We start from the raw sequence: 27,957 nt of genomic DNA on the forward strand, positions 1-27,957 counted from the left end.
TTCCAGGCAAGAGTACTGGAGTGGGGTACCATTGCCTTCTCCTTCTTCTAGGTTAGCTTTCTAGTATCAATCTTTGATAGTTTAAAAGCTTTTCCCAGGAAGCTAGGCATTGAGTACTGAAGCCAATATTTTGTGCCCTCCACTGCTGCTGCTGCTGCTAAGTCGCATCAGTCATGTCCAACTCTGTGCGACCCCATAGACGGCAGCCCACCAGGCTCCCCCGTCCCTGGGATTCTCCAGGCAAGAACACTGGAGTGGGTTGCCATTTCCTTCTCCAATGCATGAAAGTGAAAAGTGAAAGTGAAGTCACCCAGTCATGTCCGACTCTTAGCGACTTCATGGACTGCAGCCTACCAGGCTCCTCCTCCTATGGGATTTTCCAGGCAAGAGTACTGGAGTGGGGTGCCATTGCCTTCTCCGGTGCCTTCCACTACGTGAATATAAATGAAACACAAGATAACCACTTGTGAAAATGAAAGTGTTAGTCGCTCAGTCGTGTCCCACTCTTTGCGACCTCATGGACTATAGCCCGCCAGTCTCCTCTGTCCATGGAATTCTCTAGGCAAGAATACTGGAGTAGGTTGCCATTCCCCTCTCCAGGGAGTCTTCCCAACTCAGGGATTGAACCCAGGTCTCCTGCATTGCAGGCGGATTCTTTACTGTATGAACCACCAGGGAAACCCAAGGTAACCTCTCACCTTGATTTTATTTTCTACACCTAGTCCTATATTTTAAAATATTTTCTCATTATTTTATGTGTATATATCCTCTCATCAGTATTACAAGTAATTTGTGACTAGGGAACCATGCCTTCATATTTTTATGCATTTTTCATTTAAACCATCAAATTGCATATCCATATTGATTTACTTTCTAGTGGAAAAAATGCACTGGCTTCAGAGTCAGGACTTCCTGACTTCAGTTACTATGCTGCTTACCTTCAGTTGGCCCCATCAAGATCTACTTTGTATTCTTTCTGTAAACTGAGTCCAGCAACATAAAAAAGATTATACATTGTGACCTGAGAGGATTTATACCAGGAATGCAAGGCTAGTATAACACTCAAGAATCAATCAGTGTAATATGCCATATTGATAGAATAAAGCACAAAAATCACATGTTCATCTCATTGTGGAAAAAGCATTTGACAAAATCTAACACCCTTTCATAATAAAACATTCAGCTAACTTGGGATAGAAAGGAACTCCTCAACCTGATAAAGAGCAACTATAAAAAACAAAACAAAAACAACATATAGCTAACATCAAACTTAATACTTTCTCCCTAAGATCAGGAACAAGACAGGATGTCCACTCTCACCACTTCTACTCAACGTTGTACTGCAGGTCCATAGCGGGGGCAGTTAGGCAAGAAAAAGAAATAAGAAGCATCCAGATTAAAAAGAAAGAAAATGTCTTCTATATAGTTGCATACAGGTTTCTTAGGAGACAGATAAGGTGGTCTGGTATTCCTATCCAAGAATTTTCCACAGCTTGTTGTGATCTGCACAGTCAGAGGCTTTAGTATAGTCAGTGAAGCCATAAATGTTTTTGGAATTCAGGTCAAGAAGCAACAGTTAGAACTGAACATGGAACAACAGACTGGTTCAAAATTGGGAAAGGAGTACATCAAGGCTATATTTTGTCACCCTGCTTATTTAACTTGTATGCAGAGTACATCATGGGACATGCTGGGGTGAATGACTCACAACCTGGAATCAAGACTGTTAAGAGAAATATCAACAACCTCAGACATGCGAATGATACCACTCTAAGGCATAAAGCAAAGAGGAACTAAAGAGCCTCTTGATGAGAGTGAAAGAGGAGAGTGAAAAAATGGGCTTAAAACTCCACATTCAAAAAACTAAGATCATGGTATCCAGTCCCATTACTTCATGGCAAATAGGGCAAAAGTGGAAACTGACAGATTTTATTTCATTGGGCTCCAGAATCACTGTGGATGGTGGCTGCAGCCACAAAATTAAAACTCTTGCTCCTTGGAAGAAGAGCCATGACAAACCTAGACAGCGTATTAGAAAGGAGAGATATCATTTTGCTAACAAAGGTCCATATAGTCAAACTATGGTTTTTCCAGTAGTTGTGTATGAATGTGTGAGTTGGACCATCAAGAAGGCTGAGCATCGAAGAATTGATACTTTCAAATTGTGGTGCTGGAGAAGACTCTTGAAAGAGCAAGGAGATCAAACCAGTCAATACTAGTATTCCTAAGTAAATCAATCCTGAATATTCATTGGAAGGACTGATGCTAAAGCTGAAACTCCAATACTTTGGCCATCTGATGCAAAGAGCCAACTCATTGGAAAAGTCCCTATTGCTGGGAAGATTGAGGGCAAGAGGAGAAGGGAGAAACAGAGGATGAGATGGTTGGATGGCATCACCGACTTGATGGACATGAATTTGAGCAAACTCTGGGAGACAGTGAAGGATAGGGAAGCCTGGTGTGCTGCAGTCCATGGGATTGCAGTCTCCAGACATGACTTAACAACTGAACAACATTTACAGGTGACATGATCTTGTATACAGAAAATTCTAGAGAATCCACACAAAATTTTTTAAGTTGAGCAATATACAGAATCAACTGTACTGCTACACTAACAATAACAATTCTAAAGGGAAATTCCATTTATGATAGCATCAAAATGATAAAATGCTTAGGAATTTAATCAAAGAAGTGCAAGACTGTTGAAAGCTACAAAGCACTTTTTAAAGGAATTTTTAAAGACCTGAGAATAAGGAAATAGATGGAAAGACATCCCATGTTCATAGATTGGAGGATTTAATATTGTTAAGTTAGCAATATTCTTCATGGGTCTACAAATTCAAGATAATCACTATTGACATCCCAGCTGCTTTTTGGGCAGAAATTAACAAGCTGATCTTAAAATTCATCTGGAAATGCAAGGAACCCAAAATAGCCAAACAAAAAGGAACAAATATGGAGGACTTATACTTCCTGATTTCAAAACTTACTACAAAGCTACAATAATTGAGACAATGTATAACTGGAATAAAGATAAATATATAGCTCAATGCAATAGAATTGAGGGTCCAGAAATAAACCCTTTTACAATAGGTAGTTGATTCTTGACAAGGGTGGCAAGATAATTCCCTGGGGAAGAAGTCTTTACCAAAAGTGCTGGACAACTGGATATACACTTGTAAAAGAGTGAAGTTAGACCTTACATCATGTGCAAAAGTTAATGCAATTGCCTCATAGACATGAATAAAAGAGCTAAAACAAAATTCTTAGAAGAAAACAACAGTAAATCTTTGTCAACTTGGGCTAGGCAAAGTGTTAGGTACAACAGGAAAAGCACAAGTCACAAAAGAAAAAATAATGCTTCAAAGGTTAACATCAAAAAAGTGAAAAGACAACCTATAGAATGGAGAAAATATTTGCAAATGTGTGTCTATGATTAGGGGTTTGTATCCAGAATGTATATTAAACAAAACACAACCCAGTTTTAAAATGAATGAGGATTTGAGTAGACATTTCTCCAAAGAAGGTGGACAATTGACCAACAAGCACACGAAAAATGCTCAAAAATAATTTATCATTCAGTTCAGTTCAGTTGCTCAGTTGTGTCCGACTCTTTGCGACCCCATGAATTGCAGCACACCAGGCCTCCCTGTCCATCACCAACTCCCGGAGTTCACTCAGACTCACGTCCATCGAGTCAGTGATGCCAACCAGCCATCTTATCATTAGGGAAATACAAATCAAAACCCCACCAAGCTGCCACTTCACACCCACTGGAATGACTGTATCCCCCACAAGACTGACCATATCAAGTGTTGGCAAGAGTGTGGAGCAAGTACAACCTTCAGTGCTACTGGCAGGATTGTAAAATGGTGGAGCTGCTTTGTAAAATAGTCTGGGAACTTCTCAAGTGTTAAACATAGAGTTGCTATGGCCCAGCAATTCCATTCTTAGGTTTATATATATATATACCCAAGAAAATTGAAAACATGTCCACATGGGCATTTGTACATGAATATTCCTAGCAACATGACTCATCTTTCTGAATTAGAGAATAAATCATTTTGCAACCCCTAATGAAATAAATCAGCCAAAGACTGTTAATGCTGAAACCATTAGGTAAAAGGTTGATAGGGGGCTGAATATCTAAATGGTGTTGAAATATCACCCGGTGGATAATTTGCTAGTCATGAAAGTAGAAACTTGACATTATAATGGTCAAGCTTTCTGGTTGTTACCATTTTAACCCAATCAAATTTAACATTACCAGCAATGGAAGACAGGATTTGAAAGGGGAAGAGGTCAGCCAGTGTGTATACACTGTTAGGAAATTGCAGTTTGGCAGTCACCCAAAGAAGAGCTAAGAGTTGGAACACCAGGAAAGTGGCTGTGACAAAGTGTGATGATTAGCTATTGATCAAATGAGTGAATTATTAATGCAAACAGCACCAAATCAATATGGTAACTAACCATCCCAGATGGTAAATAACCATCCCAGTTTGCTTGGAACTTTTCTGAGTTTGCCCGTGAAAGTCCTGAGTCCTACAAAACCTCATCAGTGTCAGGCAAACTGGGAAAGTTTGGTCATCCAACTACCTTTGCCTCTTTTCCCCGCTCCTCACCTTCCCTGCCCCAATTCTGGAATTTGTAGGGGAGAAATTGAGTAACAGAGGAAAATGATAAAAGGAGTGACATTTCTCTCTCCAGCAATAACTGGTCCCTGAGCCAAAAAAGGAGAGGGGCTTTAAACCAAGTGTGAGTTTCTTTTGTGGGTGGTGAAAAATGTTCTAAAATTGATTGTAGTGATGGTCGCACAACTCTGAATATGCTAAAAACCACTGAATTGTACATTTCAACACTGAATTATATATAATTTATATCTTAATAAAGCTGTTTTTAAAAAGTGAATGTGAGAGAGTTTTAAATTAGATTAAATTAGCTTGGGCTATTTAAACCTGAAAGAGGCTGAAAAGCTATAGGAGCTGCCCAAGATGTCAAGGGCAAGGAAAGAGGCATGATGGTTTAAGACAATGGTGGAAACAAAATACCGTTTCTTGTTTGTTTTGCGTTTAGTTTATATCTCTCAGGAAGATGGCTACACCGCTTTATTCCCTGCAACTAAGGGTTGTGACTAAGACACCTGAAGAATATTCATTCCATCTTGTCCTGTTTAGATGCTAAATTTTATCCTTGGAAAAAAATCACAAAGAGCTGTGTGTTTGAATTGCATTGCTCTAGTCTCTCATAGAATTAAAAAAAAAAAAAAAAAACCCACTAAACCACATTGGCATAATGCCACTGGTTTGTAATGGAGATGTAATAGAAGACACTTGTGTTTTTTAGACAGTCTAGGTCCCCGGCGCACTAAGCGCGGGCGGCTGTGACCGGCGCACTAAGCGCGGCCAAGAGGAGCTACCCCACGTCCGAGGTCAGGGGCAGAAGCCAGGAGGACCCCATGCCCGAAGGGCGGCGGCCAAGAGGAGTTACCACACGTTCGAGGTCAGGGGCAATGGCTGAGAGTGCCAGGCTTCGACGGTGCAGGAACGGCCAAGAGGTGCTAACCCAAGTCCGAGGTTAGGGGCGGCGGCCAGGAGGAGCTACCCCACGTCCGAGGGCAGGGGCGGCGGCCAGGAGGAGCTACCCCACGCCCGAGGCCAGGAGCGGCGGCCGGGCGGACCAACCCCACGTCCAAGGAGCCACGGCTGCGCGGATGCAGGAGGGCCTAGAAGAGCTATCCCACGTTGAAGGTCAGGAAGGGCAGCGGTGAGGAGATACCCCTCGTCCAAGGTAAGGAGCAGCGGCTGCGCTTTGCTAGAGCAGCCGTGAAGAGATACCCCACGCCCAAGGTAAGAGAAACCCAAGTAAGACGGTAGGTGTTGCAAGAGGGCATCAGAGGGCAGACACACTGAAACCATACTCACAGAAAATTAGTCAATCTAATCACACTAGGACCACAGCCTTGTCTAACTCAATGAAACTAAGCCATGCCCGTGGGGCAACCCAAGATGGGCGGGTCATGGTGGAGAGATCTGACAGAATGTGGTCCACTGGAGAAGGGAATGGCAAACCACTTCAGTATTCTTTCCTTGAGAACCCCGTGAACAGTATGAAAAGGCAAAATGTTAGGATACTGTAAGAGGAACTCCCCAGGTCAGTAGGTGTCCAATATGCTACTGGAGATCAGTGGAGTAATAACTCCAGAAAGAATGAAGGGATGGAGCCAAAGCAAAAAGAATACCCAGCTGTGGATGTGACTGGTGATAGAAGCAAGGTCCAATGCTGTAAAGAGCAATATTGCATAGGAACCTGGAATGTCAGGTCTATGAATCAAGGCAAATTGGAAGTGGTCAAACAAGAGATGGCAAGAGTGAATGTCGACATTCTAGGAATCAGCAAACTAAAATGGACTGGAAAGGGTGAATTTAACTCAGATGACCATTATATCTACTACTGCAGGCAGGAATCCCTCAGAAGAAATGGAGTAGCCATCATGGTCAACAAAAGAGTCCGAAATGCAGTACTTGGATGCAATCTCAAAAACGAGAGAATGATCACTGTTCATTTCCAAGGCAAACCATTCAATATCACAGTAATCCAAGTCTATGCCCCAACCAGTAATGCTGAAGAAGCTGAAGTGGAACGGTTCTATAAAGACCTACAAGACCTTTTAGAACTAACACCCAAAAAAGATGTCCTTTTCATTATAGGGGACTGGAATGCAAAAGTAGGAAGTCAAGAAACACCTGGAGTAACGGGCAAATTTGGCCTTGGAATACGGAATGAAGCAGGAAAAATACTAATAGAGTTTTACCAAGAAAATGCACTGGTCATAGCAAACATCCTCTTCCAACAACACAAGAGAAGACTCTACACATGGACCTCACCAGATGGTCAATACCGAAATCAGATTGATTATGTTCTTTGCAGCCAAAGATGGAGAAGCTCTATACAGTCAACAAAAACAAGACCAGGAGCTGACTGTGGCTCAGTTCATGAACTCCTTATTGCCAAATTCAGACTCAAATTCAAGAAAGTAGGGAAAACCACTAGACCATTCAGGTATGACCTAAATCAAATCCCTTATGATTATACAGTGGAAGTGAGAAATAGATTTAAGGGCCTAGATCTGATAGATAGAGTGCCTGATGAACTATGGAATGAGGTTCATGAAATTGTGCAGGAGACAGGGATCAAGACCATCCCCATGGAAAAGAAATGCAAAAAAGCAAAATGGCTGTCTAGGGAGGCCTTACAAGTAGCTGTGAAAAGAAAAGAAGTGAAAAGCAAAGGAGAAAAGGAAAGATATAAGCATCTGAATGCAGAGTTCCAAAGAATAGCAAGAAGAGATAAGAAAGCCTTCCTCAGCGATCAATGCAAAGAAATAGAGGAAAACAACAGAATGGGAAAGACTAGAGATCTCTTTAAGAAAATTAGGGATACCAAGGGAACATTTCATGCAAAGATGGGCTCGATAAAGGACAGAAATGGTATGGACCTAACAGAAGCAGAAGATATTAAGAAGAGATGGCAAGAATACACAGAAGAACTGTACAAAAAAAGATCTTCACGACCCAGATAATCACGATGGTGTGATCACTCATCTAGAGCCAGACATCCTGGAATGTGAAGTCAAGCGGGCCTTAGAAAGCATCACTACGAACAAAGCTAGTGGAGGTGATGGAATTCCAGTTGAGCTATTTCAAATCCTGAAAGATGATGCTGTGAAAGTGCTGCACTCAATATGCCAGCAAATTTGGAAAACTCAGCAGTGGCCACAGGACTGGAAAAGATCAGTTTTCATTCCAATCCCAAAGAAAGGCAATGCCAAGGAATGCTCAAACTACCGCACAATTGCACTCATCTCACATACTGGTAAAGTAATGCTCAAAAATTCTCCAAGCCAGGCTTCAGCAATACATGAACTGTGAACTTCCTGATGTTCAAGCTGGTTTTAGAAAAGGCACAGAAACCAGAGATCAAATTGCCAACATCCACTGGATCATGGAAAAAGCAAGAGAGTTCCAGAAAAACATCTATTTCTGCTTTATTGACTATGCCAAAGCCTTTGACTATGTGGATCACAATAAACTGTGGAAAGTTCTGAAAGAGATGGGAATACCAGACCACCTGACCTGCCTCTTGAGAAATCTGTATGCAGGTCAGGAAGCAACAGTTAGACCTGGACATGGAGCAACAGCTTGGCTCCAAATAGGAAAAGGAGTACATCAAGGCTGTATATTGTCACCCTGCTTATTTAACTTATATGCAGAGTACATCATGAGAAATGCTGGACTGGAAGAAACACAAGCTGGAATCAAGATTGCCGGGAGAAATATCAATAACCTCAGATATGCAGATGACACCACCCTTATGGCAGAAAGTGAAGAAGAACTCAAAAGCCTCTTGATGAAAGTGAAAGTGGAGAGTGAAAAAGTTGGCTTAAAGCTCAACATTCAGAAAACTAAGATCATGGCATCCAGTCCCATCACTTCATGGCAAATAGTTGGGGAAACAGTGGAAACTGTCAGACTGTATTTTTCTGGGTTCCAAAATCACTGCAGATGGTGACTGCAGCCATGAAATTAAAAGACGCTTACTCCTTGGAAGGAAAGTTATGACCAACCTAGATAGCATATTCAAAAGCAGAGACATTACTTTGCCAACAAAGGTCTGTCTAGTCAAGGCTATGGTTTTTCCTGTGGTCGTGTGTGGATGTGAGAGTTGGACTGTGAAGAAGGCTGAGCACTGAAGAATTGATGCTTTTGAACTGTGATGTTGGAGAAGACTCTTGAGAGTCCCTTGGACTGCAAGGAGATGCAACCAGTCCATTCTGAAGGAGATCAGCCCTCGGATTTCTTTGGAAGGAATGATGCTAAAGCTGAAACTCCAGTACTTTGGCCACCTCATGCGAAGAGTTGACTCATTGGAAAAGACTCTGATGCTGGGAGGGATTGGGGGCAGGAGGAGAAGGGGACAACAGAGAATGAGATGACTGGATGGCATCACTGACTCGATGGACGTGAGTCTGAGTGAACTCAGGATTTGGTGATGGACAGGGAGGCCTGGCGTGCTGCAATTCATGGGGTCGCAGAGTCGGACACAACTGAGCGACTGAACTGAACTGATCAGTGTGTTATTGAGGTCCTAGAGGAGACATTGTTTCTTAAGTATTAGTCTGGGGAGTAACTGGGCTTCAGAACAGTTGATTTGTTTATATCTTATGTATATGGAATTATGTTGTTATCAAGATATTTTGTTTGCTTAACCCTTTTCTTTACTGAAGCTGCCACTGAAAGATAATGATTTCCTAATGGGATTGTAAATCATGTAGCACCCCCTGGGGCACATTGACCCAGGTTAAGCAGTTAGTATGCCTCATTCCTTTGTCCACATTGTCTAGTCCAGAGTTGGGACTAACCACAAAGAGGGCCAAACAGAATCCAACCAAGGACTTTTTTCTGGCGCTCTCAGAAAGAGATGCTCTCTTTTTACTAGAATCACTAGCTGTAAGAACTATGTAAGCACAGAGTTTTTGAGGCCATCTTTGCCAGCAGGTGAAAAGAGGCTCCTTAAAAATGAAACCAACAGAAAAGTAAATGTCCAGATAACCTTGTTTGAGTCTGTGAACCTAATCTGTGCCTACAGCTAGTTCCATTCACAGACTGTTCTATTAAATAAGCCAATAAATTTCCTTTTTTGTATTTATGCCTGTTTGATTTGGATCTTTGACACTCGCAACCAAAAGAGGTTTGACTGATAAGAGTTCCTGCTTCAGTTTTCCTCTTTAAACTGACAGAAACTGAGTCAAATATGTATCCCACAAGCAAAAAGGATCATACTGAATAAATTTTGTGTAGTGGGCTTGTCTCTTCTTTTTACTTTTTCTATCCTTTCTCTTTACTCATTTCATCTTGCTGTATTTTATATATTTTTTAAAGTCACTTAAAATCCTTTTTATAATAAGGCACTAAATAGTCGAGGCACTAAATAGTTTCCCATGTTATCTTTAATCTGGATTGGAAATAAGCTAAGAGTTGATTCCTAGTAGACAGAATCAGTTTCTTGCCCAGACTTTACCCCTCATTTTTTCTCCCAATTCTGATCTTGTTGTAGCAGTCACTCTGTTTGTGTCCCATGCGATAGAGGAAAGGCCAGCCTCACCCACAACTTCAGGGATGGTCTGAGTTATCTATAAGAGTGACTTTATTTTCCTTGTCAGGAATTGATTCAGAAATGTGGGCCATTGAGATGCCAGGAGACGTTTGCTCGTAGCTTCTATTTCTAGGACACTTGCTGAAAATGACTCTTCTGCTATTTGTTATGTGTGAATATGAGTCTTGAAACAGTTGCAGCTGTCTATGACCTGTTTGAGAATGAAACTGATGCCAAAAGAGAGCAAAGTCAAAAGAATGTGAGAGAAAGGGAGCACAACCACTGGAATCAATCAGTCTTGAGAACTGCATTATCTCTGGGCTTTCGGTTATGTGAACCAATAAATATTTTCATTCAAGCCACTCTAAGTTGGGTGTACTCTTCATGAGGATCCTAATGTAATTGGGCTTCCAGGTAATGCAGTGGTAAAGAATCCATGTGCCAATGCCGGAGACTTGAGAGACTCAGGTTTGATCCCTGGGTTGGGAAGATCCCCTGGAGCAGGAAATGGCAACCCACTCCAGTACTCTTGCCTGGAAAAATACGTGAACAGAGGAGCCTGGCAAGCCATAGTCCCTGGGGTCACAAACTGAGCCCATGACCAAGGACACTGAGCATAATATAATTGGAAAATATAGTTTCGGCAATGATTTTTTTAGATTTGACCAAAAGCAAAAATGGGACTACAAGTGGGACTACATCAAACTAAAATCTCTGTACAGCAAAGAAATACATCAGTGAAATGAAAAGACAACCTATAGCATGGAAGGAAATATTGGCAAGTCATATCTGATGAGGGTTAAAATCTAAAATATATAAAGAGCCCATACAACTCAATAGAAAAAAAAACTGATTTAAAATGGGCAGAAGAATTGATCCAAATAGACATTTTTCGAAAGAAGACAAAGAAATGGTCAACGGGTACCTGAAAAGATGCTCAACATCACTAGTCATCAGCAAAATGCAAATCAAAACCATAGTGAGATATCACCTCATGTTTGTTAGAATGACTATTACCAAAACAACAAATAATTGTTGGTAGGGATGTGGAGAAAAGGAAACCGTTGTGCTGTGTTGGTAGGAATGTTAATTGGCGCAGTCACTATGGAAAACAGTATAGAGGTGCAGAATTAACATGAGCCAGCAATTCCACTTCTGGGTATTTATCTGAAGGAAATGAAGCTACTGTCAAAAAAGATAACCATGTTCACTGCAGTATTATTTACAATAGCCAATACAGGGAAAAAAGTGTCCATCAGTGAATGAATGGATAAAGAAATTGTAAGATGCTGTACACCTGAGACTAACACAGCTTTGTAAATTGACTATATTCCAATAAAAATGTCTAAAGAATAATAAGTTGTAAGATACACACACACACATATATATATATATATACACAATGAAATATTTAGTCAAAAGAGACGGAAAGAAATCCCGCCATTTGCAACAACATGAATGGATGGACCTTGAGGGAATTATGCTAAGTGAAATAAATCAGACACAGAAAGACAAATACTGTATCATTTCACTTGTATGTGGAATCTAAAACAATAAAGGGAATTCATAGAGAATAGATTGGTGGTTGCTAGAGGTAGGGGTGGGAAAAAGTGGATAAAGGTGGTAAGAAGGAAAAAATTGGAGAGTGAGTTTCCCCTCCAGCCTTTGTTGTGAAGGTTTCATAGTAACCTTCTTTAGCAGAATTAAGAGCTTTCCAAATCTCTACAGTCTGACAATTGCAAAGGAAATATCTTTAGAAAAAGTCTTACTGGTAACTCACTGGCTTGACTAAGTTCAAAGTCCTCTAAACCTCCTTACAGCTTAAGCCAGTCAGAGGTCAATGAAGTTCAGACACCTATCTTAAAGAATGCACTTTATACTTAGAAATTGCTCAGAAGTCAATTACAGTTCATGTGTTTGAAAATAGGAGACCCATAAACAAGTCATCCTGTTTTTTCAACCCATTCACAACTGTCTGGTCACAAGATGCCAAAAAGATGGTCCTTCCCTTTATAGGTCAAAGATGAACCCAAGTCGAAAGTAAAGATTATGAAAATAGCAATTTTATTTATATGGCTCATATCCATATGCCTAGCACTGTACTTGTTGCTCTATGGATACAACTCCCATAGTCAAAGAATTTTAAGTTGAAATTATATGATTGAAAGTTCAGATTTTTTTTCCTTTAAATAAAATATGGACCTCTTCAAACTCCTTTTGCAAATAGTACTTGGTAATCTGTCTCAAATATGTCCCCAAATATCAGGTGAAAAAGCTAAGTGCTAGTGAAAGCACTCCCCAAATTTCTCCATATGTGTGTGAACAAACATGAACATACAGAGAAATGCATTTTTAAGTCTTGACAGTACACTTAAAGATACTGTCCAGCAAATTTTCACTGATTTGGCCATTTTCATGTTCTCAGTTTACAAAACTGTCTATAATAATAATAGCAGGAGTCCAACCATAAGTTATAAGAATGCATTTGGTATTATGAATCTAAATAAATTCCTAGTAAAAGGCCACCGTATGTTAAGGTAGTGCTATCCACTGTGATAAGAATAAACTCAGCTTTATCTTAACAGGTTGTTTTGGTGCTGTTTTGCTAGAACTTGTATTCCACAGAATTCAACATCTTACACATGATTTCTTTTAGCTTATTTTCTTCATTCCTCCAGTTCCTCTGAAAGCAGCCACTATCAACAGTTTCTTTTGTATCTTTCTAGAAATTTTCGTAATTACTTGTATTTAATTGCTGGTAAAGCTATGTGGTTTTCTATGTGATAATTACAATACTTAGATTGCCCCTCCCATGTTATTTTTGTCAGATGTCTTCCCTGTTTGGTTACTTTCATATTGTATAGGTGTCCCTCAGGATCGAGGGGAGATTGATTCCAAGATCCCCCTGGATACCAAAATCTGCAGCTGCTTAAGTCCCATGTAGAAAGTGGTGTAGTTTTTTCCTGTAACTTACACACATCCTCCTGAATACTTTAAATCATCTCTAGTTTACCTATAATGCCTAATACAATGTAAATACAAATAGTTGTAAATATCAATATAATGTAAATACTATGTAAATAGCTGCTACTGAATGGCAAATTCAAGTTTTGCTTTCTGGAACTTTCTGGAACTTTATTTTTCTCAAATACTTTTGGTCTGTGATTGGTTGAATCTGTGAACGTGGAACCCAGGGATACAGAGGGCTGACTGACTTTTATAAAAGTCTCTTGAAAATTAATAAAACAAAAAATATTGTGTAGACATTTTTCTATTTTCTGATATCACCTTTTTTTTTTTTTCCAGGACTCAGAAGAGTATTATTCTCTCCAGTGCATATCTCTTTATGCCAGCCCATTTTCTTCTCCTGTTTTATGACCTATCAAAATATATTTTATGGTATGATGTGAAGCAAAGACCTAAATTAATTGTTGTTATTATTTTTGGCTGCCCCACTCAGCTTGCAGGATCTTATTTCCCCAACTGTGGACTGAATGTGGGACATGGCGGTGAAAGTGCCGAGTCCTAGCCACAGGACCACCAGGGAGTTCCCAGTTACTTCTTTTTTATACTAAAATGCTTCTGTCTAAAAAACATTGAACTGCTCATCCGATTCTCTCTAGTTTGTCCACTGTTAAAATTTTATTCTTTGACTTTACTAGGGACGTTATTCTGTACCATCAATAACTAACTTTTACTATTTTTTAAAGTATATGTTTTTAAATTTTTTAATTAATTATTTTAATTGGAGGATAATTACTTTACAATATTTTGATGGTTTTTGCCTTATATCAACCAACATGAATCAGCCACAGTTATACATGTGTTCCACCATCTTCATTTTTTTTTTAAATCTACATAAATATTTTATTAGTTGACTATTTTGTTAGGCTTTAGGTCTAGTTCAATGAGTTCATTAATTATTTAAATTTGTTCTTTGAAATTTGCTTATTCAACCAGAAAAATTTCACTATATTTCAGGTTTTAGTATTAAAAAATAAATTTATAATTAGTAAAAGTATTTTTAAGTTATTGTTAGTTTAATTACTTGTATGTCCTTTTTGGTCTGGTTATTCTAAATACTCCTGTTTGTTTTACAGCACAAAAATGTGCAGATTATCTTGGTGAAGAGTTTGGAAGTAATTATTTGATTAATTCATATTACTGTTTTTAGCTTATGCTATAGGAACATGAATATTAGACTCAATTAAAAAATACAAAGGGAAAAGCAATATTTTTACTGTTACCACTGGATATCTATTTTAAGATATTGCACAAGAAAGAAAACCTTTTTTAAGTTCATGTGTAATCATTAACTAAAAGTATGCAATTCTTTGGTTATCTTGAACATTGAACTTTTGTAGATTCTTCAAAGTTACTTAAGTGCAACCACTTATTAATCAACATTTGCTTACTAAGTAGAAATGATCCAGCATATTTTTCCCCCAAGTCATTATGATCAAATATTTCCTTCTACTGGATTATCTCTATGCAATCAATTATTTACAGGACACACACATTGAGTCATTAAGAAGAGATTTTTGGAAGCCATTTAGAAGAGATCTGGGAGAAATTATTTTACTTAAGACCATCAGAGCTAACACCAGAATCCAGCCAGCTTTCCTGATACCTTTACATGTTTCAGTCTTTCTTAGTACCTACTTTAAATATCAATTATTACACTTTAAAAGAGAGAATTCACAGAACACCCTATCTGATAAAACAGAAGCATCCCTGAAAATGTGTATGTTTTTGAGATACTCAGAGTACATCTTCAGGGCAATAGGAGAGTTTGTGATTTAGAGAAATCCTGTGGTATATCCTTTGGTAAAGGAAATCACCACACTATTTTTGTCTTTTGTGTAAAATTTTATTTACATTAAATTGTAACATCTTGGAGATCTTCTGGTCAGACTTTCTCCCCAGAGCATACTTTCTCCAGTCCTTTCTACACTGTAAGAAGTGGGATGACATCTGTTGATGTTTTCGCTAAACAGATATGGAACATTATTCTTTGTAAATTGTGGGATGTAGGACTGTTTTCTGAACCTCAGTTTCCTGATTGGTAAAACTGGAATAAAAATGCCTACCTCATAGGATTATTGTGAGGATTAAATTAGATAAAATTTTAGAGTGCCTACATAGAAATATATTTGTTACTTAAGAAACCCATGTGAGATTGACATGTAAGATGTTCATTAAATGAGTGTTCTCTTAATGCTTGTAGATCATTGATAAAAATGTTGGAGGTGCTGAAGCCACCACAGACTCTTTTGCAATGCTAATAGAGATCTTCCTCAGGTTATATCATTAATATCATTTTGTTAATTTCTTTGACTATATAGTGTTTCAAGCAATTAAAGGTCCATGTAAATATACTCGCATTCTGTCCATAGAAAACATGATGTATCTTGTCAGGTGCCTTGCTGAGTTCAAGATATACTCTACCTACTGCCAATGTAATAATCACATCAAAAAAAGGAAGTTAAATTACAAAGAGTGTCCTGCCTATGTTTTCTTCTAGGAGTTTTACTCTATCCAGTCTTACACTTAGGTATTAGTCCATTTTTAGTTTATTTTTGTGCATCGTATTAGAGAATGTTCTAATTTCACTCTTTTCATGTAGCTGCCTGATTTTTCTAGCACCATTTATTGAAGAGACTGTCTTTTCTCCATTGTATACTCTTGCCTCCTTTGTTGCAGACTAATTGACCATAGGTGTGTGGGTTTATTTCTGGGCTTTCTATCTTGTTCCATTGATTTATGTTTCTGATTTGTGCCAACACCATACTGTTTTGATCACTGTAATTTTATGGTATAGTCTAAAGTCAAAGAGCCTGATTTCTCCAGCTGACAGTGTCTTTTACAGAGCAGAAATTTTAAATTTCAATAGAGTCCAGCTTGTTAATTTTTGTTTTTTTTCATGGGTCATGCCTTTGGTGTTGCATCTAAAATGTCATTTCCAAACCCAAAGTCATCTAGATTTTTCTCCTCTGTTGTCTTTTAGGGGTTTTATGGTTTTGCATTTTACATTTAGGTGTATGATCAATTTTGAGTTATATTTTGGGGAATGGTGTAAGGTATGTATCTAGATTTTTTTTTGCATGTGGATTTCTAGTTTTTCCAACATTATTTATCAAAAATATTGTATTTTCTTCATTGTATTGCCTTTCTTCCTTTGTAAAAGATCAGTTAACTATATTTATAAGGCTCTGATACTGGGCCCTCTTTCTGTTTCATTGATCTATTTGTCAATTTTATCTATCATACTCTTAAAGTCTGGTGGTGTTAGTCCTCCAACTTGGTTTTTCTCCTTCAATATTGTGTTGGATGTTCTGGGTCTTTTGCCTCTCCATATAAACTTTAGAATCAGTTTGTTGATATCCAGAAAATAACTTGTTGGGATTTTATCAAATTGCAAAGAATTGACATCTTGACAACAGTGAGTCTTCCTAACCATGAACATGGGATATTGCCCCTTCTTTGCATTTTTCATCAGGGTTTTGTAATTTTCCTCATACATATTTTGTTAGATTTATTCCAAGGTATTTATTTTTTGAGGTGCTAATATAAATGGTGTTGTGGTTTTAATTTTGAATTAAATTTTGATTTGTTCATTGCTGGTATATAGGAAAGTGATTGATTTTAGTATGTTAGCTTTGTATTGTGCTACATTGCTGTAATCACTTATGAGTTCTAGAAAGATTTTTGGATTTTTACATAGTCATGTTACCTGAGATCATCTTCCTTCCCAGTTAGTGTATCTTTTCTTTCCTTTTCTTGTTGTTGTTGTTTGTTTGCATGCTTGTTTTTTGATTAGCTATGAATTCTAGTTTAATGTTGAAAAAATGAGGTGAGAGGGACATCCTTGCCTTGTTCCTGATCTTAGTGGGAAAGTTTCTAATTTCTCATCGTAGGTATGATGTTAACTATAGGTCTTTTATAGACCATCTTTATCAAGTAAGGAAATTCCCTTCCTCGTTGTTCCTAGTTTCTGAAAGTTTTTATCATGAGTGTGTGTTGGGTTTTATCAAATTATTTTTCTACATCTATCTATGGATATGATCATGTGATTTTTCTTCTTTAGTCTGACATAATGGATTACATTAATTGATTTTTGAATGTTGAACCAACCTTGCATACCTGGGATAAGTCTCACTTGTTTCTGATCTGTAACTCTTTTTATACATTGTTGGATTTGACTTGCTAATATTTTGTTGAACATTTCTACATCTATTGTTTTATGTTAAATCAATTAAGAATGCGAAAAAAGATTTTTATTTTACCTTCACTTATTCCTTCTCCAGGGGCTTCCCTGGGGGCTCAGTGGTAAAGAATCCGCCTGCAGGATTTGACCCCTGGGTCTCCCTGGAGAAGAAAGTGGCAACCCACTCCAGTATTCTTGCCTGGGAAATCCCATGGACAGAAGAGCCTGGAGAGCTATAGTCCATGAGGATGCAAAAGAGCCAGACATGACTTAGTGACCAAACAACTGCATAACATTCCTTCACCAATTCCTTCTCTTTCCTTCTTTATGTATATCCAGGTTTCCAGCCTGTATCATTTTCCTTTTCTCTAAAGAATCTTTTAAAAACAATTCTTGCATGGTAGGTCTATTGGCCTCAAAGTGAAAGTAGCTCAGTCATGTCCAACTCTTTGCGACCCCATGGACTGTAGCCTGCCAGGCTCCTCTGTCCACGGAATTCTCCAGGCACAAATACTGGAGCGGGTAGACATTCTCTTCTCCAGGGGATCTTCCCAACCCAGGGGCAAAACCCAGGTCTCCTGCATTGTAGGCAGATTCTTTACAATCTGAGCCCCCAGGGAAGACCATTGGCCTCAAATTCCCTCAATTTTTGTTTTTGTTTGTCTGAGAAAGTATTTCTCCTTCATTTTTTTAAAGATTTTTTTTTTAAAATGTGGACCATTTTAAAAGTCTTTATTGAATTTGTTACAATGTTACTTCTGTTGTATGTTTTGGGTTTTTGGCCCTGAGGCATGTGGGATCTTATTTCCCCAATCAGGGATCACACCTGCATCCTTGCATTGGAAGGTGAAGTCTTAACCACAGGACCATCAGGAAAGTCCCTCTCCTTCATTTTTTGAAGGATACCTTTGCAAGGTAGAGTATTCTGGGGTTTGTTTTTGTTTTTTTTTTCTCTCAAAACTTTACTTTCTACTTACTTGCATTATCTTAGAAAAGTCAGATGTAATTCTTTACTTCTCACTAGGTTAATGTTTTTTCCTCTGAATTATTAGGATTATATTATTATTATTAGGATTTCTTCTTTATCTTTTATTTTCTGCAATTTAAGTACATATGACTAGCTGTAGTTTTGTTTTTGTTTGTTTTGACATATATCTTGCTTGATGTTCTCTGAGGCTCCTGAATCTGTGCCTTGGTATCTGGTATTATTTGGGGGAAGTTCTCAGTCATTACTACTTCACATATTTATTTTGTTTCTTTCTCTTTTTTCTTCTGATAGTCCCATTATGTGTATGTTATACATTTTGCAGTTACCCCATAGTTCCTGAATAGTCTGTTGTTGTTGCTTTTTTCCAGTTTCATTTCTCTTTGCTTTTCAGTTTCAGCATTTTGTATTGAGATATTCTCAAATTGAGATTTTTTTTTCCTAAGCTGTGTTCATTCTACTAATAAGCTGATCACATACATTCTTTATTTCTGTTCTTATTTCTATTAAGTGCTTTTGACTACCAGCATTTTATTTTGATTCTTTTTTAGAATTTCTGTCTCTTTGCTTACATGGTCCATCTACTCTTGCATGCTGTCTACTTTATCCACTAAAGTGAAGTGAAGTGAATTCGCTCAGTCGTGTCCGACCCTTTGTGACCCCATGGACTGTAGCCTACCAGGCTCCTCCATCCATGGGATTTTCCAGGCAAGAGTACTGGAGTGGGCTGCCATTTCCTTCTCCAGGGGATCTTCCTGACCCAGGGATTGAACCCAGGTCTCCCACATCTGAGCCACCAGGGAAGTTCCTAAAGCCCCTGACATATTAATCATAGTTGCTTAAAATTCCTAGTATGATAATCCCAACATTCCTGCCATATCTGAAGCCTGCTTCGTCTCTTCAAGCTGTGTTTTTTTGCCTTTAGGAATGTCCTGCAGTTTTTTCTTTCTTTCTGGCCACTCTGTGAGGCATGTGGAACTTCCCAGAAACCTGTGCCCTGCCCTCTGCAGTAGAAGCTCAGCGTCTTAACCACTGGGCCACCAGGGAAGTCCCATACACTCTGTAATATTTTCTTGATAGCTGGGCATGGTGTACTGGGTAAAAGGGACTGCTGAAGATAAGCCTTTAGTAATGTGGAGTAGGAGTGAAGGGAGAGGAAGTGTTCTATGATTCAATGATTATGTCTCAGCCTTTTTGGTGAGACTGTGCCTTTGGACTGTGAACTTCACAAGTGTTTTTCAGCTTCCTCTCTTAGGTGAGACAAGAAGGCTAGAGTGGGGTGGAGTTGGGTATTTCTCTTGCCCCTAAGTTGGTTTGGCTTAACCCAGCAGGTTAAGCTCTGAAGGCAGATTGTTAAGAAAGAATTCTCTGGTATATTTCAAATGATTACTTTTCCCTTCCCCTTGCCAAAAACATTAGGAGATTTTTCTCTGATATTCACTGTGAGAACCTCCTCAAGGTAAAACTCAAAGGTGTGTGGGGTTCCCCTATAACTTGAGGACCTTGGATCTGTTTTTGTTTTTTGTTCTTTGGCCACTCCTCACAGCATGTGGGAATTTTAGTGCCTAACCAAGGATTGAGACTATGTCCCCTATATTGGAAACATGTAGTCTTAACCCTGGGACTGCCAAGGAAATTCCCATCCTCTTGAATCTTTTTGATGTCTCAGACTTGACTGAGACTCAGTCATCCAGAGGAGATTTGTTAAGATCCAGAAGCAAATGAATGCTGTCTTGGAGGGATTCACAGAACTGCTTTTTACTGATTTGATTAAAAATTTTGATGAAAGTAAGCTGGAGTTGCTGATGTTCAACCTTAACAATGTGGACATGAATGACTGAAGATAGTATTTATTTACAAGATGGGCTACTCGCCAGACCCACCCTATCATTCAGTGGTTCTGGAAGGCTGTTCTGCTGATGGATGCTGAGAAGCATATCCAGTTACTGCAGTTTGTCACAGGAACATCCTGAGTACCTATGAATGGATTTGCCTAACTTTATGGTTCCAGTGGTCCTCAGGTATTCACAATAGAACCATGATGGAGTCCTGAAAAACTGCCCAGAGCGCACACATGCCTTGAATTACCTCCAAATGAACCCTTTGGAAATTTTCGAGAGAAATTTCTCAGGGCTGTGGAGGATCCTCCGGGATTCGAAGGTGGATTAAGCGCCCCCTGCCTTGGGATGGTTGGTTGGTTGTGGAGTGAGTCCTGCTCGCACGTTTGTATTTGCCTAACAGACTTAACAGTGGCGGTGGCAGAAGAGCAGTCTCAGGGAGTGAGTGACTCTTGGAGCAGAGCTTTCGCTTGTGCACTTGCCCAAGTTCAGATATGGGATCTCAGTCCCAGGTCACATTCTCGCATTTTCTACCACAAATTATCAACAGGGTAATATCCACCGAATACACTAATTACGTTTCAGGAGGATTTATTCTACTGATGTTATGCCGCTGTAGGCAAGGCCCTTAATATTTTATATACTTAAAAAAAAAAACCCTCTCAGTGACCCTGACTCTCAAAAACTGAACCTCTATCAATTAGTCAATTATAGTTCAGTTTTCTCTACCTTGGCACTGATTCTGCAGAAATTGTAGTTCATGGATTTTTGTTCTAGTAAATCATGATTCCCTGTACTCATCTGGCTCCTCAGTTTAGGGGACAGCAGTTTGCCCTGTGATCTCACTTCTCTTATCCTTCTTAGAAAAGTTGCTGACTTTTCAGTTTGTTTAGCTTGATATTTGTTAAAATGGAATGGTAACTTCAAGCCACTCACATGCCAGAACCACCCACTTCTTTTCTCATTTAATATTATATGTATATTCCATCTGCGTCAGTACATATTCTATAATCTAAGCATTTGTTCTGATGAAATTTAGATCCTCTACTCTCTTCTTTTGGCTATGCAAAATATGTAAGTACAAACAAGTAAAAATCCTGCTTGTCTTGGTCAACCACAAATTGACACCTGCCATGGGTGCTTGCCATCTACCTCTATAAGAATTAAGTTACATGCTGCGGCAGCTGCTGACCTCCAACACCCCTGAAGGAGTTTAGGGTGGAGAGCAAAAATGAGGCATTCTACTCCAGGAAACTGGCAGGACAGGTCTTTAGATAGATATTCTCAGGAGCTGATTTTATGAGCCCAATTCTTGTATCTCGTCATATCTAAAAAGCTCAAAAGTTCTTCACAGTGACGATAGTTTCTCATGACTAGCAGAAACTTCACGAGACCAGCAGAAACTTTCTACAAAAAATATGTGCTTGAGTGTATGTACTCTCCTTTTGCCAGCATCGCATATATACTGTCTTTTCCCCTACCTCTTTGGAACAGTTTCTCAGAGCTATCTGAGGTGCTGTTCCCTGGGCTGCAGTTCTCACATTGCCCCAAATAAAACTTAACTTGTAACCCTCGCATTGTACATTTTTTTAAGTCGACATTTTAAAGCATGATTATAATTTATGTTAGTCACCTTTGATTCCTCTTACTTGCAATAGACAGCATGAAAGTTTTCATTTTATTTTTAGAAAATGATCCTGTTCACACCATACCACTCATCCGGTCTTCTTTTAAAGCCCAATGAATATTACCAAGCATAGCTAATTTGCTGTCACAACTTACTTGCTAGCCAAACTCAGTGAATAAATCCTCCTCCATTCACTTGAGAAATAGAGGTCTAACATCATTATCAGAGAATAACTTAGGTCTTTTGTTAGATCTGCAACAATGGTGTTGCTTTTCAATCAAATTTTTAAAAGAATAAAACTTGCTTAGAGTTTGGCAACTTATAAATCTTGATTTATGTAATGGATCATTTAAATGTTTTAATTGTCTAACTTTTAATAACAGTTTCTTCTTTTGCCTTAGAGTTCTGAAGGGGTGCAAAGTGGAATTCTGTGTTAATTTAGAAGCTTTAGTATGCTAGCCAAGGAAAGCTGACCCCTGTATGCTGGAGGTTTTTGCTTTCCGTTTTAAAGCTCCTTGGATGTTGTCCTTCATTGTCGTTTAGTCACTCAGTCGTGTCCCACTCTTTTGCAATCCCATGGACCCTAGCCCTCCAGATTCCTCTGTCCATGGGATTTCCCAGGCAAGCATTACTGGAGTGGGTTGCTATTTCCTTCTGCAGTGGTCTTTCTGACCCAGGGATCGAAGCTGCATCTCCTTCATTCACAGGCAGATTCTTTACCACTGGACCACCAGGGAAGCAGATACTATCCTTTATTAAAGCCAGAATTTCCTACAGAGGTTTATGCATTTTTTTATCATCCCTGGTAAAGGAATTTGATTTTGCAAATGTTGACAACTAATGGGTAAACATGAAAAAAACTAATGGTTTAGAGGGAGGAAGAAGGCTCTGAGCCTTAGAATTGCACATTGGTATATGTGCAGTATACACAATGTACTATAACTCTGATCAGAAGCACATGATGATAACAACTTCTGAAACATACAGTTTTAAATGCCAGGAAATGTAACCCAGCAGGACCGTATAGGGCCTTTCTGGAACAGACCCCTCCCTCGTATCCTCTGCTGAAGTACCCAGATAATAGTATCTGATGCACGTTTCCTGAGTCGTTTCACAGATGCCAAGTTGGAGAAGACTCAAGAGTTCCTTGGACTGCAAGGAGATCAAACCAGTCAATCCTAAAGGAAATCAGTCCTGAATATTCATTGGAACGACTGATGCTGAAACTCCAATACTTTGGCCACCTGATGTGAAGAACTGACTCATTGGAAAAGACCGTGATGCTGGGAAAGATTGAAGGCAGGAGAAGAAAGGGACGACAGAAGATGAGATGGTTGGATGGCATCACTGACTCGATGGACATGAGTTTGAGCAAGCTTTGGGTGTTGGTGATGGACAGGGAAGCCTGGCGTGCTGCAGCCCATGGGGTCACAAAGAGTCAGACACGACTGAGCAACTGAACTGAAAATCACAACATGGAAGAGATTAACTACTTGATAATCATGAGCACATAGCTTCCAAACCTCCTGAAGTCTTAACACTGCCCTGTTACCTCACCATCAACCAATCAGAGAGTCGTGCATGAGCTGATTGCCTACGCAGGATTCCCCTCCCTCGGGTCACTTTTCAAAATGCTTTGCTGGAGCCTAGGGATGAGTTCTGTTGTTTTGAGTGGTACCTCCCCTGGGCTCCTTGCTTGACGGCCTGCAGTAAGTGCTGCACCTTTCTTCAGCACAACCAGCTCAGTAGACTGGCTTTACTGTGCACAGGCCAGTGGACCCAAGTTTGGTTCGGTAGCAGAAATGCCAGAATTATAACAGACAAAAGCAAATACACAAGGCTAACAAACACAGATTTCCTGTTGTCTGGTAACAGCCACAAAATGGATTCCTGTCAAATGCCACTTGGCAGAAATTGCCACTGATGAATGGTCAGACATCCAAAATCCCACATTGCTGGTACCAGAGGAGAAGACTCATTTGATAAACAAAAATCCGAAAAGCCACTTGGTTAGTGAGAGCCAAAAAGCTCAATACTGTTTATACCACTCACCCGAAGAGCCAGGAAAGGTAAGCTGTGGACCCTGCTCTGTTGGAATGAGGTTTGTTTTCAGGCATGTACTTCTCTTGGGCTCTGATAATAGAACTCAGGTGGGAAAGTTGATAAAGCTTTCTGGGTGATTTACTCTCATTGCTGCTTCCTACTTTCTATTTTCTTAGAACATATTCTGCCCTGCTGCCTGCTCCTACCCCTCCAGCCCCCAACTTGCCCTTTCCAAGGATGGCTGGGTGATCTTACATCCCATGAAGGTGGAATTGCACTAGAGGGGTTCTCTCAGCTCTTCTGCATCTGCCTTAACTTTCTGTAGGTGAAAGCTTAGAAAACCTCAGTGTTCACTCTCAGCTCTCCTAACTGCCTCCTTCCATTTTGTTGTACTGTTCTCGGCACTTGGTAAAACTGGTGTGGCAAAGAGTTTGGGACTGTGCAGTCTTGAAACCGCCCAACTCAGATGGGACTCAAACCCAGCCAAAACCGAGGTTGGGACTTGAACCCACGGGCTAGGACTCGAATCCACTGTCTTTTAATTGATATAGCACACCTGGTCTCAGGACTTAATGAAGCTCAGGTTCTCTTTGTTTCAGCACGGAGGAATTCAGTGAGAGGCAAAGTGATAGGTAAAATGTGGGTTTACTTAGAGATACATACTCCACAGACAGAATTCTGTTCATCTCAAAAGGTGAGAGACCCTGAAATATGGGGTGGTTAGTTTTTACAGACTGGGTAATTTCATAGGTTAATGAGTGGGAAGATTTTTCCAACTATTTTGGGGAAGGGGCAGGGATTTCCGGGAACTGGGAAAACGCTTTTGGGCTTTTATGGTTGGCCTTTGTACTGTCATGGCACCTGTGGGCATGTTATTTAGCATGCTGATATATTACAGTGAGGGTATAATGAGGCTTAAGGTCTAATGGAAATTGAATCTTGTGCCATCTTGGACCTGATCAGTTCTAACTAGTTTATGTTCAACTGTGTCATTCTTGAAGGGCTGTGCCCTGCCTCCTCTCCTGTTTCACTCTTTCTTGGGCTCCTCTGTCAGCCCCACGAAAGACCTAGAAAAGTCTGTTAGAAAATAGACTGATTTATCCTCAACCCCCTTTGTGGTAGACTTCGCCTCCCTGCTGCATTTCAGCAGAGATGAAAGCTGCTGTGGCTCTCTTCTGTGTTATAAAGGTCTTGTTTCCGAGGTTTTGTTGGCAAACTTTTCATTAAAGGGTCAAATAGTAACTATTTGGGGCTTTGTGACCCAAGAGGCAAAACTGAGCAGTCTTTTTTTTTTTTTTCTTCTTTAATTTGGCTGTGCTGGGTCTTAGTTGCAGCACACAGGATCTTTGCTGCTGCATGAGGGATTCTTTTAGCTTTGGCATGAGAAATCTCAGTTGTGGCATGTAGGATCAATCTAGTTGCCTGACCGGGGATGGAACCCAGGTTCCCTGCACTGGGAGCAGAGTCTTAATCACTGGACCACCAAGGAAATCCCCAAATTAAGTAGCTCTTATTGAAAGGCTGCTCATATTGAAGAGTCTTTTTCACATTTTATAATTAAAAATGTAAAAATCAGTCTCAGCTCCAGGGCCAGACAAAAATATAGGGGTCAGATTGATTTGTCCCATGGGTGAAAGCAATCTCTTGTTTGGTTCATGTAGATTTCTTTGTATCCTCACTGGTGAGTTTTTAAAAAATCTATATAACGATGTCATCTTTCCAGCTTGTTTCTGTTAGTATGGTCAGAGGGCTGTGCCAAAAACCACTATGCTAATGTCATGCCTTTATCTGATCCTGGATCTGATCTCATTCCAAGACCTAAATCATTTTCTTTTGTTATAGACACATAGAAAAGTGTGGAAGTTCATCTCACAGCTATCTTCTCAGAAGATAACTAAATGACTTTGAATAAAATATATATATCATTCAGGTGTTAATAGTCCAGAACATATCCACTGGTACTAGTGGCAAATATTTTTATCATTTGTGAATTTGAATAACCAAATTATATTTAACCTTAGGCCAATCATTAAAATATAGTATAAATTATACACATATGTATGTGTACGTTAAAGTAGACATTATTCTTTTGTTAGTCTCTGTTGATAGTCTGTATATAACCACAGAACAAAGGGCTTTCTTGTGTTCACAACCAAAATGGTTCCACTTAATCTTCCCAATGATGGTGTTTGCACTTTAATATGTTGGTAAGCATGTCTGGTTGCCATTATTGTAGAATGTCCTAATTTTTGAAAGAACATTTGCCTTACTAGGGGAAGCAGATAATGGGGAATGTCCAAGAAGTTTCAATCTAGAAACACTTAGAAATGGTTCAGTTCAGTTCAGTCGCTCAGTCATGTCTGACTCTTTGCGACCCCATGGACTGCAGCACGCCAGGCCTCCCTGTCCATCACCAACTCCCAGAGTTTACCCAAACTCATGTCCATTGAGTCGGTGATGCCATTCAAGCATCTCATCCTCTGTCATCCCCTTCTCCTCCTGCCCTCAATCTTTCCCAGCATCAGGGTCTTTTCAAATGAGTCAGCTCTTTCACATCAAGTGGCCAAAGTATTGGAATTTCAGCTTCAACATAGAAATGGTTAAGATGGTAAATTTTACATTACACGTTTTTTACCACAACACAAAAAAATTTGCTTTAAAGATATTATTACATAAATAAATCCTGACAATTATGTAAACATCAGAAAATACAAGCAAAAAGGAAAATAAAATCACCCAGAATATTTTATTGCATGGATGGATAAATCATATGTAGATTCACAGTTGGATTTGCTATTTTATAACCTGACTTTTCAAGCAAAGTTTACACTTTTTCAGTTGTTTTTTTCTGGCTACGTTGGGTCTTAGTAGCTGCGCAGGGGCTATATATAGTTGCAGTTAGCAGGGGCTGTTCTTCCTTGCGGTGGGTGGGCTTCTCATTGCGGTGGCTTCTCTAGTGGAGCATGGACTCCAGGCATGTGGCCTTCAGTAGCTGCAGTGCACAGGCTCAGCAGTTGCAGCTCCCAGACTCTGGAACTTGGGCTCAGTAGTTGTGGCACATGGGCTCAGTTGCTCTGTAGCTCTGGGATCTTCCCAGACCAGGGATCGAACTGGCATCCCCTACATTGCAAGGTGACTCTTAACCATGGACCACCAGGCAAGCCCTTACACTATTTTTAACCATGTTTTAAATTCTATGTTCTTAATTGAAAATGCAGAGAAGTAGGATATTTCACACTTCTATAAACTCTAAGACCTCAAGGCAGAAGTGCAACGGCACATTTAGGGGTACATGCCTTTCTGTCAATGCTTCTTTTTTTAGGTCATGTGTCCTCAGGAGAAGGAAAGTCTCCTCCACTCCTGATTTGTCAGCCAGCTCTACTGACGTCTTTCAGTGGTTCCTTTCAGGTATAAACCCATCTATAGAGGCTTCTGGTACTTTGGGAACAGGTGTGTTTACCTGTCCCTGGGGCTTTTTAGTCACATGTCTATCTACTGGGTAATGTGAATACTCATCTGAGCAAGGTTAACGATTAAATTGTTGAGTTAAAAGGTCAGAAGACCTGCTGTTTGTTGGAACATCAGAATAGGAGATAAAGAACCTCTTGAAACTGGCCTTCTACCTTCTCTGAGGAAAAGAATAAATAAGAAACAGCACAGTCATACAAGAGTCTTCATCCCAGAAGTGATCCAGGAATCATGCTGGATACTTTCTGCAACTCTACTTTTTGGGTAAGTAAATCACACTTATTCTCACTGACTCTTTTCAGCTCAGGATAAGTAGCAGATTAGCTTAGAGTGACCACTAATAAGAACTAGAAAAGTTAGATATGCAGTTTGTCTAAAGCTCAGGGGTTTTGTTTGTTTGTTTGTTTAAAGATAAATCATATTCTATGTGGGTGAGATAATGTATTTATTTTTCTAAGATACGTTTATCGCATCCCAAACTCTTTTCTCAGAATAGGTAGCTGCAAAATTGCCTTCTCTAAAGAGAAATATGGGAAAAGCTTCCAATTTCATTAATCTTAGGAGGAATTGTTTGTGGAATAGGAGGAAGAAGAGATTATCTATGTTTGAGTTTTATTGAGAAATGTTGATGTTGAAA

At 39.5% G+C, this 27,957-nt stretch overlaps 1 protein-coding gene across 1 annotated transcript in view; it reads left to right on the plus strand.

The window, feature by feature from the left end:
* Nucleotides 1-18,447: 18,447 nt before the first annotated feature.
* ABCC2 (ATP binding cassette subfamily C member 2) overlaps nt 18,448-27,957 on the plus strand; it is an 83,513-nt gene continuing 74,003 nt past the window's right edge. The window contains exon 1 of the mRNA XM_070780630.1: nt 18,448-27,584. Within this exon, the coding sequence (XP_070636731.1) occupies nt 27,552-27,584 (33 nt within the window). The 5' untranslated portion in view covers nt 18,448-27,551. The remainder of the gene's footprint in view (nt 27,585-27,957) is intronic.

The sequence above is a fragment of the Bos indicus genome, chromosome 26 (genome assembly GCF_029378745.1).
Source record: "Bos indicus isolate NIAB-ARS_2022 breed Sahiwal x Tharparkar chromosome 26, NIAB-ARS_B.indTharparkar_mat_pri_1.0, whole genome shotgun sequence".
In the NCBI taxonomy this organism is placed as follows: domain Eukaryota; kingdom Metazoa; phylum Chordata; class Mammalia; order Artiodactyla; family Bovidae; genus Bos; species Bos indicus.